This window comes from Lontra canadensis, unplaced genomic scaffold (assembly GCF_010015895.1).
Source record: "Lontra canadensis isolate GAN:19392208 unplaced genomic scaffold, GSC_riverotter_1.0 scaffold107, whole genome shotgun sequence".
Classification (NCBI taxonomy): Eukaryota; Metazoa; Chordata; class Mammalia; order Carnivora; family Mustelidae; genus Lontra; species Lontra canadensis.
The window spans coordinates 1,429,245-1,441,101 of record NW_022631101.1 but is presented as its reverse complement, the minus strand read 5'-3'; the positions used below and the strand labels follow the sequence as shown (position 1 = coordinate 1,441,101).

The 11,857-nt window shown below is 54.1% G+C and overlaps 1 protein-coding gene across 2 annotated transcripts in view; it reads right to left on the bottom strand.

The window, feature by feature from the left end:
- Nucleotides 1-1,868: 1,868 nt before the first annotated feature.
- Nucleotides 1,869-11,857, bottom strand: part of MARK4 (microtubule affinity regulating kinase 4) — a 28,148-nt gene continuing 18,159 nt past the window's right edge. The window contains exons 13-18 of one of the 2 annotated variants that reach the window (XM_032838949.1): nucleotides 10,325-10,542; nucleotides 8,238-8,341; nucleotides 5,673-5,951; nucleotides 5,434-5,513; nucleotides 4,501-4,545; nucleotides 3,045-3,234 (exon numbers count right to left, since the gene is read on the bottom strand). In XM_032838949.1, the coding sequence (XP_032694840.1) occupies nucleotides 3,170-3,234; nucleotides 4,501-4,545; nucleotides 5,434-5,513; nucleotides 5,673-5,951; nucleotides 8,238-8,341; nucleotides 10,325-10,542 (791 nt within the window). In that variant the 3' untranslated portion in view covers nucleotides 3,045-3,169. Of the gene's footprint in view, nucleotides 3,235-4,500; nucleotides 4,546-5,433; nucleotides 5,514-5,672; nucleotides 5,952-8,237; nucleotides 8,342-10,324; nucleotides 10,543-11,857 lie in introns of both variants that reach the window. The other variant, XM_032838948.1, reaches the window with a different exon arrangement.

Sequence of the window (11,857 nt, the reverse complement as noted above, 5' to 3'; positions counted from 1 at the left end):
AAATGGGAAGGCTAGGAAAGACTAGACCTCTCAGATGTCAGGATGTCCTTTACAACACTGCCCCAAGTGAAAATTGTGTCACTAACCCCAGCTCCACTCCCCCACCCCACCCTCGAGGCCACACAGACCACAGGCCCTCCAGTGGGACTGTTGGAGCCAAATCTGACCATCAGGAACCATGCCTGTCCTGCCCATCTTGCCTCATAAGCCTTAAATGTGCCCCTTCTCTTCCCACTTCTGTCCTTCTCGGACCTCCTCCCTACTCTCCTGACCTGTCTCCTTCCCTCCCTTCGCAGCATAAACCTGTCCCTGCCTCTCCCTTGTTTACAACCTCGCCATGGCTCCCCAGTGTCCTTGGAAGAAAGCCCGGGCCCCTCTCCACGACCTTCAGGGCCCTGCCAGCATCTCAGCTTCATCTCTCCCAGAGACTCTACTCACTGCGAATTTTATGCCATTTGCTGTACTCTCGCTCTCCTGCTTCCCAGGCATCGTACAAGCTGTTCCGTCTGCCTAGAACACAAGCCCCCTAACCGCCATGTCTAGCTAGCTGTTCATATTCTCCCAGTGGCAGCTGGGCTGTTCCTCTTCCAGGAAGCCCTCCCTGACTGGGACAGGCACTCTCCTGGACTTCCCCAGCCTCTGCCCCGCCCCCCTCAGCCCTCCCCACTTTGGATCATCACTGATGGAACTAAATCCAGCTGGGCCCCCTGGAGGGCAGGACTGGGGCTGCTCTGGCCAGCACTACATCCCCAGCACAGGGCTGGGCACACAAGAAGCCCTTAGGGATTGAGATTTCCAGAGTTGGTTGGTGCCCGCCACCTGACTCAACAGAAACACCTTTCAGCAGAGCCCTATTCTGGCCTCACTCATAAGACAGTACTGCGGTTCTGCCCCAAACCCTGAATTTTTCAACAGTGACCACTCAGTTTCTACCACTCTTCATTTCTCATTTGACTTTGCTATCAGCCCCAGGAAGAACACAAGACACGGGTTGACCGTACCATGTCCCAAGTGGGCATTTGAAACACAGCATGCTAAGCCTCTTCCCTACATACAACCCTCCATGGCTCCCTAGTGCCCTTGGATGAAAGCCCAGCTCGCTCACTTTGGCCCTTTGGCCTACGAGGCCCTGTGTGAGCAACCCCCGCCCTCTACTGCTTTGCTCTGTTGAGCTTCTGTTTCCTTCCTCTGGCTAAGGACACCTTGACTTTCCTCTGAGGAGCCCCTCTACTACCAGCTCTAGGCAGGGGTCTGGCTGCTTCTGAGCACCAGTGGCTGGGTCAGGGATGGTCACATGACTTCTCTGCGCCAATAAGGGTCCGTCTTGGGACTTTTGCCAAAAGTTGGCAATGAGGAACTTTCTGGTGCAGAAACTAGGGAAAGGGAGGAGCAGTTGGACCTGCTGGGGTCATCCCTGCCATCAGGGAGTGTCTGGTGAAACTACTGCCTAAAACTATTCAAATCACACTGAAAAAAGCCAAGATGAGATGGCTGGCTGCCTGGATTCAGCCATACCTGAAGTCAGGCACCCCACACTACTAAGGAACATGAATGAATAATGTTTTTGCTTAAGTATAGATGGATTATGAGTCCTAATACAGCATTTCTCTTGCTAATTCTTCACCACCCCCAAGATAGCAGCCACATGGAAATTACCCACAGTTCTCTGAAGGTCTGTCATGCGCTCCTATCCCCAGACTTTTGCCCAGACATACCCAAAACCCGGTCAACTCCTACTCATCTTTCAAAGCCCAACTCCAGCATCATTTCCCCAGCTCCCCTCCCACTATCTTCTGGGCTCCGCAAAGCAATGGTTTCTCTCATGTTTTGTGTCCGAACCCATACCAGCCAGACAGGGGCTCCATGTGTCTCCGTGTCCAGCACTGGGCCTGGCACGGAGTAGGCACAGGTCAATGACTGTTTATTGAATAAATGTACTACTGGAGTAAGAAGTGGCTTAGAGTCTGGTATAACATGTGGGTGGGCACGTGACTGGATGAATGGGGGACCGATATAGGAACTGGGGGCCTCGTGGATGAGGCCGAGTTCTGTCCTGCCCTCCTCCACCGTCATCCTTGACCCTCACACCCCCACTACACCCATTCTGCAGCTGAGAAAACCGAGGCTCAGAAAGGAGGAACCACTGGCCCAAAGTCACACACCATCTCCTCCTCCTCTCACTCGCAGGTGAGGGCAGGGAAGGAAAAGCCCAGGGTCAGCGTGGGGGAGGGGGACTCTCCTAAATTTATTGGGGGACAGGCTGCAGGTGAGGGGGCTGACAAGAGGAGGGGGGTGTAATAACTTAAAAACCGGAGGTGACAGCGGCAGCTCCTCGAGAGATCTCTGCAGAGGGGAGGGTGTGGGGGTATTTACAAGGATTTGTACAAAGTGCCCCGCGCCAGCCTGGGGCGGGAAGGAGGGGGTGGGGTTCGAGCATGAGGTGAGGGGAGGGGAAGGGATCTGCCTCTCTGACTCCCACTCCCAGCCCCCCCATTCTCCAGTCTTTAGGCTCAGCAACTCTTCCTGCCCCCGCCCAAGGCCTAATTCTTGAGCTCTCGGGGGTGGGGGTGGGGCAGGGATGGAAGAGTTTCCTCAGTTTCCCTTTCTTCCCCTGCCCTGCTCCCAAAGTCTCCCGGGGTGCCCCCCTGGTACGGTGAGGGGGGATAGGGCCGGCTGGAGGCTCCAGGAAGGAGCCAGCTACCCTCGCTTAGCCCCTCACTCTTCTCTCATGCCCAGTGGCCCCGGAGAACAGCATGAGGGACAGTCTCTGTCCCCACGTTGAATTCGCGGGAACCGAGGTGATGACAGAGGGAGACGCCCCTCCCTGACCCCTCTCCGTGCTGTGGAGGTGAAGGGGACGAGGGAGAAGATGAGGAGGGGACCCGGGCCGTGGTGGCTCAGAGCTCGAGGTCGTTGGAGATGCGGGTGACGAGGGTGCGGAAGGCCAGGGCGGTGCCCGCCACTCGGCGGAAGAGAACTCCCCGCAGTCCCGGCCGGGGCAGCTGGCAGACCTCCACTTCGAAGTGGGACAGGGGCTCGGGCCCGCCCGCACCCCCGTGCAGGCAGGCCAGCAGGAACGGCTGTGGCTGGCGGCAGCGGCAGCGGGCGGCCGCGGTGGCCTGGCGCAGAGCTGCCATCAGGGCCTCAGGCGGGCGTGAGCTGGTCAGCTTCACACTCCAGGGGAATCGGAGTAGCCGGGGGGCGGTTTCCGTTTGATCCCAAGGTAGATGGCAACTGGGGCGGGAAGACATCAGCGGTCAGAGACGGCAGAGGAAGGGTAGGCCACCCACTGTTCCCACTGGGGACAGACTCCTAGCCGTCCCTCACGGCCTGCCACCCTCTCTTAGCCCAGGGACGGTGACAGAGGTTCAGCTGTGCGGATCGCTGGCCAGCTGGAGACTACACTGCCCAGCCTCCGCGGCAGCCAGGCGCCGCCTTGTCTTTAAATTCCGGGATGCGAGTGGTAGCGATGCGGGCAACCTTCTTCCATCACCTCCTCCCAAAGGCTATCTGGACATTGCTGGGGGCTTTTTGAGTATCGCAAAGTCTCGGGATGGGGGCGCCGCTGACATGTATTAGGTTCAGGGAAGATACATGCTCTGCCACGTGTAAAAGGGCCCCTAAAGCACCAAGGGCGCGCCTCTTGAGAACCACCGCACACTTAGTCTTCCTGGTTTACGCTGGGCCGCCTGGGCCTCTCACCGCCAAGGTGAGCACGTGGCTCGGTTCTGGCCAATGAGAGCGGCCCACCCCCTCCGCCTCCTGTGATTGGCTCAGAGAGGAGCATATGACCAGGTCCCACCAATCAGAGTACTCCACCCATCTGGCCACAGGCATTGGTTCAGGGATAGCCATGTGACTCAGTTCCAGCCAATGAGAGTCAGTCCTGGGACCTTTGGGACTGGTGGAGAGGTCCTTTATTTGCATGGGGGTCTTTACACATGGATTGTATCAAACTGAAGCAGGGCAGGCAAGGTACAGGGCTGCCTGCTTTTGTCAATAAGTGTTACTGGAACCCCGCCACGCCCATTAGTTTTTGTATTGCCTGTGGCTGCTTTTGTGCAACAAGGGCAGAGCCGAACAGGCATGACGGAGATTACCTGGCCCTCAAAGCCTAAACTATTTACCATGTGGGGCTGTACAGGTAATGCCCAAGCTGCTGCAGCAGTTGTGCCTCGTTGGATGAGGGGGGAAGGAGGTGTGACAGCAGGAGCTGATCATACATGGAAGAGGCTGGACGTAAGGATGGTCAAGGGACAGTGTGCACGGGTGGGGATGGAAATGAGGGGAAGCCGTGGGGAGTCGGGGCATAAAAGGCACGGCCAGGGGAAGGAGGGTCAGAGGGAGAGTTCAGGAAGCTGGCCTGGAGGACAAGGCTCAGGTCCCATTTAAAGGTATGGGAGTGGTGGATAGGAGAGGTGCGGACACAAGTAGGGTCTGAGGCTCGGAAGTGGGGAGGGGGCCAATGTAGCGGCCCAGGACGTAGGCACAGGCACTCACCTTGTGACCTCAGGTCCCCCGATTCTCTCAGGTTCGTCTGTGACCCTAAAAGGGGAGAGGGGGGCAGAGTGTCTAATCTGCACATACAGTGCCCCCTCCCCCAACCCACCGCTTCCAGGACTCTGGGCAGCCCCTGCCTCAGCCCAGGTCCTGGTCCCTCCCTGCTGGATGGAGCTGGGCTGGGGAGGGCTGGGAGTCAGGATCTGAACTCCCTCTCCATGCCCAGAAGGGGCGTCCCTTCCGAAATGGTTAGTGCAAGTCGGAGGAAAGATACTGAAGAATTTGGAAGTCGGAAGAGAAAGGGGTTGGGCAGAGACACACACCTACATAGAGAAGGAAATGGACACACACACGCACCCCTCCTTCAGCCTTTGCTCAAACGGCACCTCCTTAGTGAGGCCTGCTCCATTTAAAACTGCACTTCTCTTCCCTGCTCTAGTTTTCTTCTCAGTACTCATTTACTGTCTGGATCTCCGAGGAGAATGTGGGCTCTGCCTGGGCTGGGATTTTATACATTCTGTTCACTCTACTCCAGGGTCCAAGATAGGGCCAGGCACACAACAGGCGCTCAGTGAATAAACATAAATCATTTTCCAAGGATTTCCAGGCAATCTATGCTCAGTCCATCTATCACCTTGTTCAGTCCACACGACAACCCTAGGAGGAAGGCACTGTTATGTCTATCCCCCCTTACAGGAGAGGAAAGCAAGGTTGAGTGACTTGCTCAAGGTCACTCAGCAGAGCTGGGGTCTGAACCTTAAGAGTCTGGCTCCAGAGGCCATGTTCAGTAAATGAGTAAAATGAACAGCCAGACCCCACAACCAGTCCTCCTCCCGCACACACACAGTCCACCTCCCCCACCCCTGTACGCACAGGTCAGACATGCAGACAGGGAGGCAGAGCCAGGGACAGCGGAGGGTGGACGGGACTTACTGATCTTGGATCCCTGGGGCAGAGAGGCGCCCGAAACGCAGCGGTTAGAGTTCTGCCGTTTAGAGGGATCGAGGGTAACCCTGTAGTGTGAGGAGGGAGGTGAAGGGTGACGGAGGAGGAGGAGAAAGAAGAGGAGGAGGAAATAATGTAGGGGTATAGGAGGCAGAGCAGAGTAGAAGACAGGTTAGGCCCCATTGCCCCCCACTGCACCCCCCACCCCCATGTCCCATGGGGCTCACCTTCGGGTCAGTTTGGAGGTCAGCTTGGTGAAGAGGTTGGTGGTAGGGCGGGGCCGCCCAGTAGGCAGGGGTGTGGCCTCGTGGGCAAGGGTAGGAGAGGCAGGGGGTCCATTCTGCACACCCCCGCCTCCCCCTCCCCCTGCCCTCCGGTCCCGGACCTGGCCACCGTGGAAGGTGCTGCGGATGGTGGAACCGCGTGCCAGGCGGCTCCGCTCCCCTGATGGGGGAGCCAGGCTGTGACTAGAGGGAGAGGCGGGGGGCACCCGTGGGGTACCCGAGCTGTGGGCAGAAAGGGAAAAGTCAGAGCAGGGCCTCAAGGCAGGTCAAGGCCCCAGTCTTTCTGATTCTTCACTAACCTGTCCTGAGATGAGAAACATTAAAAAACTTAGATCTCAGAGACAGGGCTGCCATGCACAGTTGGGCAGGCTGTGTACTATACAACCCTAGCTATTTTACTGACTCTTCTTTCTTCCTAAGTCATCCCTACTTCAAACTGCCCACTCCAAATGTATCCTCTCCTCTCCAAACTCAGCAGTTGAATAGGTTCAGATACATCTTTTGATGAATCCCTTGCCATTTGGCATCCAAACCTCACGAACCAAATCAACTTTGCAAATGCTCTATCTGAACTTTCATTACTCAAACTCGGGATAGGAATAGATGTGAACATCAAAGGCACTTAAACTCATTTTGATAATTTTTTGACAGGTGAGAAAGGATACTCTTCCTAATTGTCTCAAGATGTTGTGCGGACAGTGGTGGTTTCAGCGTCCCAGGGCCCTCCTCCAGACCCTCCCAGTCCTGACAGGAGGGGCCAGACCTACAATTTCTATCCTTCCAAGGACCCTAGGACCAGCCTGGATCTCAAAGAGGGAACCCTGACTGTGACAGACGTCACTACCTCTCCCTTGGAATCTGTCCTCCTTGTTTTACTTTCAGTAACCAAACTTCCTAAGAGTATGAGCCTTGCATATGGCTACCCAGCCAGAGACTACATTTCCCAGCTCCCTTGCAGTTAGGGATGGTCATGTGACTACTCTCCAGCCAATGGGATACAAACAGAAGTACTTTGTCCCATATTTCTGGGTCAGGGCTCTAAAAAGCATGCAGCTTGTGCTCCACTCTTTCCATCCTTCTTGCTGGTTAGAAACGGTAGCAGCTGGTGCAGTGGCCTCAGTCCCAGAGCTGGAGCCTCGGGTTGAGTTTGGCAGGAACAATCTGGGTCCTTGGAGGACCCTGCCTGCCTACCTCTGGATGGCTCTATCAGAGAGGACTAAACCTCCTTCTCATTTAAGCCACCGTCCCTTGAGGTCTCCTCATTACACCAGTTGAGTCTACAATCTAACTGCTGCTCCGTCTCTTGACCAAAGCTGGAAGGCTATGCACTATAGTGTTTACAAATACACAAACTGGAGTCAGTCAGGAATCTTTGCTCTTTGACTTACCAGCTGTGTGGCCTTGGGCGAGTTACTTAACCTCTCAGAACCTCATTTCCTCAGCTGTAAATGGAGATACTGGGCTCTACCTCAGAGAGTCGTTAGGGGCATTCAACCAGCAAATACACACCAAGGCCTGGCACATAGTTCCTGCTTGATGAATATTCACTATTCTTTTTATTTAATAACCACAAGATAAGTGCTCACTTATCAAATGACTTTGACGTCACAGACCCTGTGCCAGGCACAGGATGCACTTGATCTCCACCCGATCCCTCTAATGGATCCTTGAGGCAGAGAACATCAGCCCCATCTTACAGAGGAGGAAACAAAGGGTCAGAGACTCACTCAAGGTCATCCTGCTAGCAGAGTGCAAAGGTAAGGTTTACACTTAGAACTCAGAAGCCACAGAATCACTGCTCTCAACCACTCCATACCCTGTCCCCACCAAACAGGAACACACGTTTGTTGGGTGTTCCCCAGAGGGCACCTTGGTGTCGGGCCCTGGAGTCCTAGTGGGAAGGAATGTCATTATCCTGAAGCTGGCCCCACTCCTCACTCCTGGACTTGAACGGTGATGTGAATTAATTCCTCCCCCCTTTCCCCTGTTTTTTTAAGTAGGCTCCATGCCCAACGTGGGGCTTGAACTCACGACCCTGAGACCAAGAGCCACATGCTCTACCCCCTGAACAAGCCAGGCGCCCCTAATTCATTCCCTTTCTATGCTCCAGCCAGTCTGCACTGGTTTCCCTCACATGCCAGCTGAAAGAGACCGAGCAGACTCAGAAAAACTAGTTTGAAAACCAGCCAACAAGAGGATGTTGAAGCTGTGACATTCTGGGGCTTCTCTCAAATTCTAAAAATTGATCATTCAAAAAAAAAAAAAATCAACTCAGTTTCCCAAGGCTCGTAGGCGGAGAACAGGGCAGACTGCTTTCCTGGGGCCGATGACTAATTAATTAAGGGGGAAGATTTTCAGGGGGGTCGGGCGGGGTAGGGGAGAGGACACGGGTGGATTCTGCCAAGGGAAGGGCAGACACACTCCCCAGTCCCCACGGCACCCCTTCCCCACAACGGTTAGCCCCGTCCCCCCCACACCCCGCTCCCCGCTGCTGGCCGCTCACCATACCTGTTTTCTTTGCCATTTGGCAACAGGGACGGGCGCTCAGCCCCAGGGCGTTCTGTGCAAACGTAGGTGTTTCTGCGGGTCATCATGCTGGGAGGGAGGTTGTTCTATGGGAGACATGGCCAAGAGGGAGTGAGGGGGCAGAGGGACACCCCTTAACCCCCCCACTTATCCTCTCTGGCCTCCCTCATTACAATCGAGGGAGAGGCCAAGACAGAGCAATTGATGGTTTACTCCGGGAGAAAGGAAAGGTTACCGAGCCTTCCTGGCAACTCAGGCTAAGGGTCACGGAGCTGAGACAGGGGCGCCGAGGGTGAGAGGGTCGGGGTGGAGCCCAAGGGGCAGCCTTGCCCACTCCTCTCCTAGCTCTGCCCTCTCTGGGTACAGGTCAGCTGTGTGAGGCTTTCCGTAGCAAACTTATTCATGGCACACTTGGTGTCTCCTCCCGGCCTTTGCACGGCTGCCCCACCTGCTTCGATAGTCCTCCCACCTTTCCCCTCGACTCACACCTACGTATCTTTCAGCTGTCGGTGCCTAATACAGCCGGCTGCGTCAGGTGCCTCCTTGGGGCCCCCACTGCTGCCTCGATCACTTTGTATCATCTATATCTGTCCCCTTAACCCATCCCCACCCTGCCCTGGACTGCGACCCCCCCCTGGGGTCAGGGAGTGCCTGTCGGGACTGTGCCGCCTCTCCAGATGTGCTGGGAAGTGAACCCTCGTTTTCTATCCTCTGGAAGTTTCTGTAAGGTTGGTGTTATTTCTCCTTTCAGTGTCTGGCAGAATTTCACCACTTGGAGCCTGGAATTTTCTTTCTGCGAAAGTTTTCAGTTATGGATTCCAGATCTTGGACAAGAACATAAGACTGTTCAGATTTTCTGTTTCCTCTCCAGCAAGGTTAGTTACTTGTGTTTTGAAAGACAACTGTGTGCTTCATCTAAGATGTCACCTTTATCAGCATAAGGTGGCTCCTATTGCCTTCTTACTGTCTTTTTATGTTTGGACGGCGTATTCCTATCATCTCTGATTACTAGTAATTCGTGGGGTTCAGTGACTGTACTAATCTTTTCAAGAACTGGACTGTAGCTTTGTTGGTTTTCTCTAGTGTACCTCTGCTTGTTCCTTTCTTGACTTCTATTATTTCCTTCCTTCTACTTTGTTGCAGGGGCTAATTTGCTGTTCTTTTTCTATCTTTTCAGGTGTGTTTTTGCCTAACAACCACCACAGCCTTTATATATTGACTGTTTACTGAGCTGGACGCTGTGGGAGGTTAGTTTACGTCCAAGATATTACAAGAGCCTCACAACAATCCAAGACCTCCGATGAGCCCATTTCACAGGATGCAATACTGAGGCTCAGAGAGGTGAAGCTGCTTGCTCAAGGCCACACAGCTCACCAATGCAATTGAAAGCTCTGGTCTTAAAACCTCCTCTCTTAAGGAGCTGCGGGAGGAGAGCCAAGTACTACATTCTCCAGAATCCTCTACAGCGCAGGATCTGCAGTCGAATGGGTTCTGCCAATCTTTGCATTTGGGAAGATCTGGAAGGTGGCAATGGGGCAGCAGTGGCCTTCCTGTCCCCTGTGACTTCTGCTTACATGGGCAAAGTCATGAGATGAGGGTCTTTGCCTCAGCAGAGCCCCAGTGCCTGTTTTTAGAATTCCTGGCATCGAGGGGCCCTTCTGGTAGAGAACAAAGTTTCTGAGTCCTGAATTAAGGTCATGACCATGTGTTCTGGAATTCAACCGTGCCCCAGTGGTGGCAGCCTCCTCAGTGGGTCAGTTCTGCAGTGTGATGTGTCTTTCCTGTGGGTCTAATCCCCTGCCTGCCCCTCCAGCCCTTCCTACAACTTTGTAAGACCCTCCTTCCCTGTACAAAATCCTGCCTACCTAAAGCAAGGACAGTGCTTCTTTCTGACGCTGAAGGCTAATTTATATGCTAGCATCCAGCATACGCTCGAGCAGAGAGAGAGCGCTCAAAGGTCTATGGGATGAAGAACAGACAGAAAAAGGAGTCCTGTGTGGTGGTCTGGGGAACAGCAGGGTCCGAAAAGTGTGAACCCGGCGGTCACACCCCGAGCCCTGGCCACTCACAGGGGTGCTCGTGCTGTCCTTCCGCCGCTCTGGGATCTCTGCCTTGTTGGGGTTGTGGGCGCTGCTGACCATAGGGCTGGAGGGGGGCAGCCCCCGGCTCCCGCTTCCAGCAGCACTGCAGCTCGCCTTCCGGCCTGGCAGGCGCTCCTCCTTCAGCTCCGTCTCCCCGGTGCTGGTTGGGCTGCGCTTGGGGTGCAGGGGTGTGGGGGATGGGCCACCTGGTGGAGGGAGGGGACAGTTAGGGCTTGCTTCACCTGGAAAGGCCAGAACCCACTCCGGGTGATCCTTAGAACCTCAGAATTCCTCACACAGGCTACAAGCTCTGCGTGGGCCACGCTGACACCATCTGTCCCAATGACAGATGCACATCTGACCCCCCCCCCAGCCCCATGGAAATGACCTGATGCCCCGGTAGGTTATTCACTGCAGCGCTATTTTTTCCCTAAGATTTGATTTATGAGAGAGAGAGAAAGCATGTGTTGGCGGTGGGGGGGGGGGAGCCAGAAAGAGGGAGAAGCAGGCTTCCCGCTGAGCAGGGAACCCAACACGGGGCTTGATCCCAGGACCCTGAGACCATGACCCGAGCCAAAGTCAGACACTTAACTAAGTCAGGCAGGTGCCCCACATCAAAATTTTTGGTTTTTTAAGTACAAAAGACCGGGAGCAGCCCAAGTGCCCCTTAAAAGGGGAATAGCCAGATGAAGTCAAGCTATTTCTGTACAATGGAATCATCTGCAGTTATGAGGGGGAAACTGCTTATGTACCAAGACACAGGGATCTTCAAGATGGGCTACAGAGCAGAAAAGGCAGGGCCTGAGGTCTAAGGTGAGCTGTCCTTTGTATAAGGGGAAATGTACAGATTTTACTTATCTCTATTTACTTGCTTATTCATGAACAACTTAAAAGGCTATCATTTTTTTTCTTAAATTTCTTAGAATGTTACCTTTATGGTATGTGATTATGTCAGTATTGCATTTATATATCTTTATGTCTCTCCCTCTCTTTTTTTTTTTTTTTAACTCTTTTTAGGGAGGAGAGGGGCAGAGGGAGACATACTCTTCAAGCAGAATCCCCGCTGGGCGTGGAGCCCGACGCAGGGCTCGATCTGACGATCTGAGCTGATTGGAACAGAAATCAAGAATCTGACGCTCAAGCAACCCAGTCACGCAGGCGCCCCTGTTTCTTTTCTTCTTATCTCTTTTTCTTTCCTTCTTTTTTTTTTTTTTAAGATTTTATTATTAGAGAGCACAAGCAGGCAGAGTGGCAGGCAGAGGCAGAGGGAGAAGCAGGCTTCCTGCTGAGCAAGGAGCCCCATGAGGGACTTGATCCCAGGATCCTGGGATCAGGACCTGAGCCAAAGGCAGTGGCTTAACCGAGCCACCCAGGCGTCCCTCTTCTTATCTCTCTTTCGTATCTATCGTTATATACACCCCACCCTTGAAAACATGGCTTTGAACTCCATGGGGCCACTTCTATGTGGATGTTTTTTGATAAATACTGTACAGGACTGCAGAGGTCACTTCCCTCTGATTC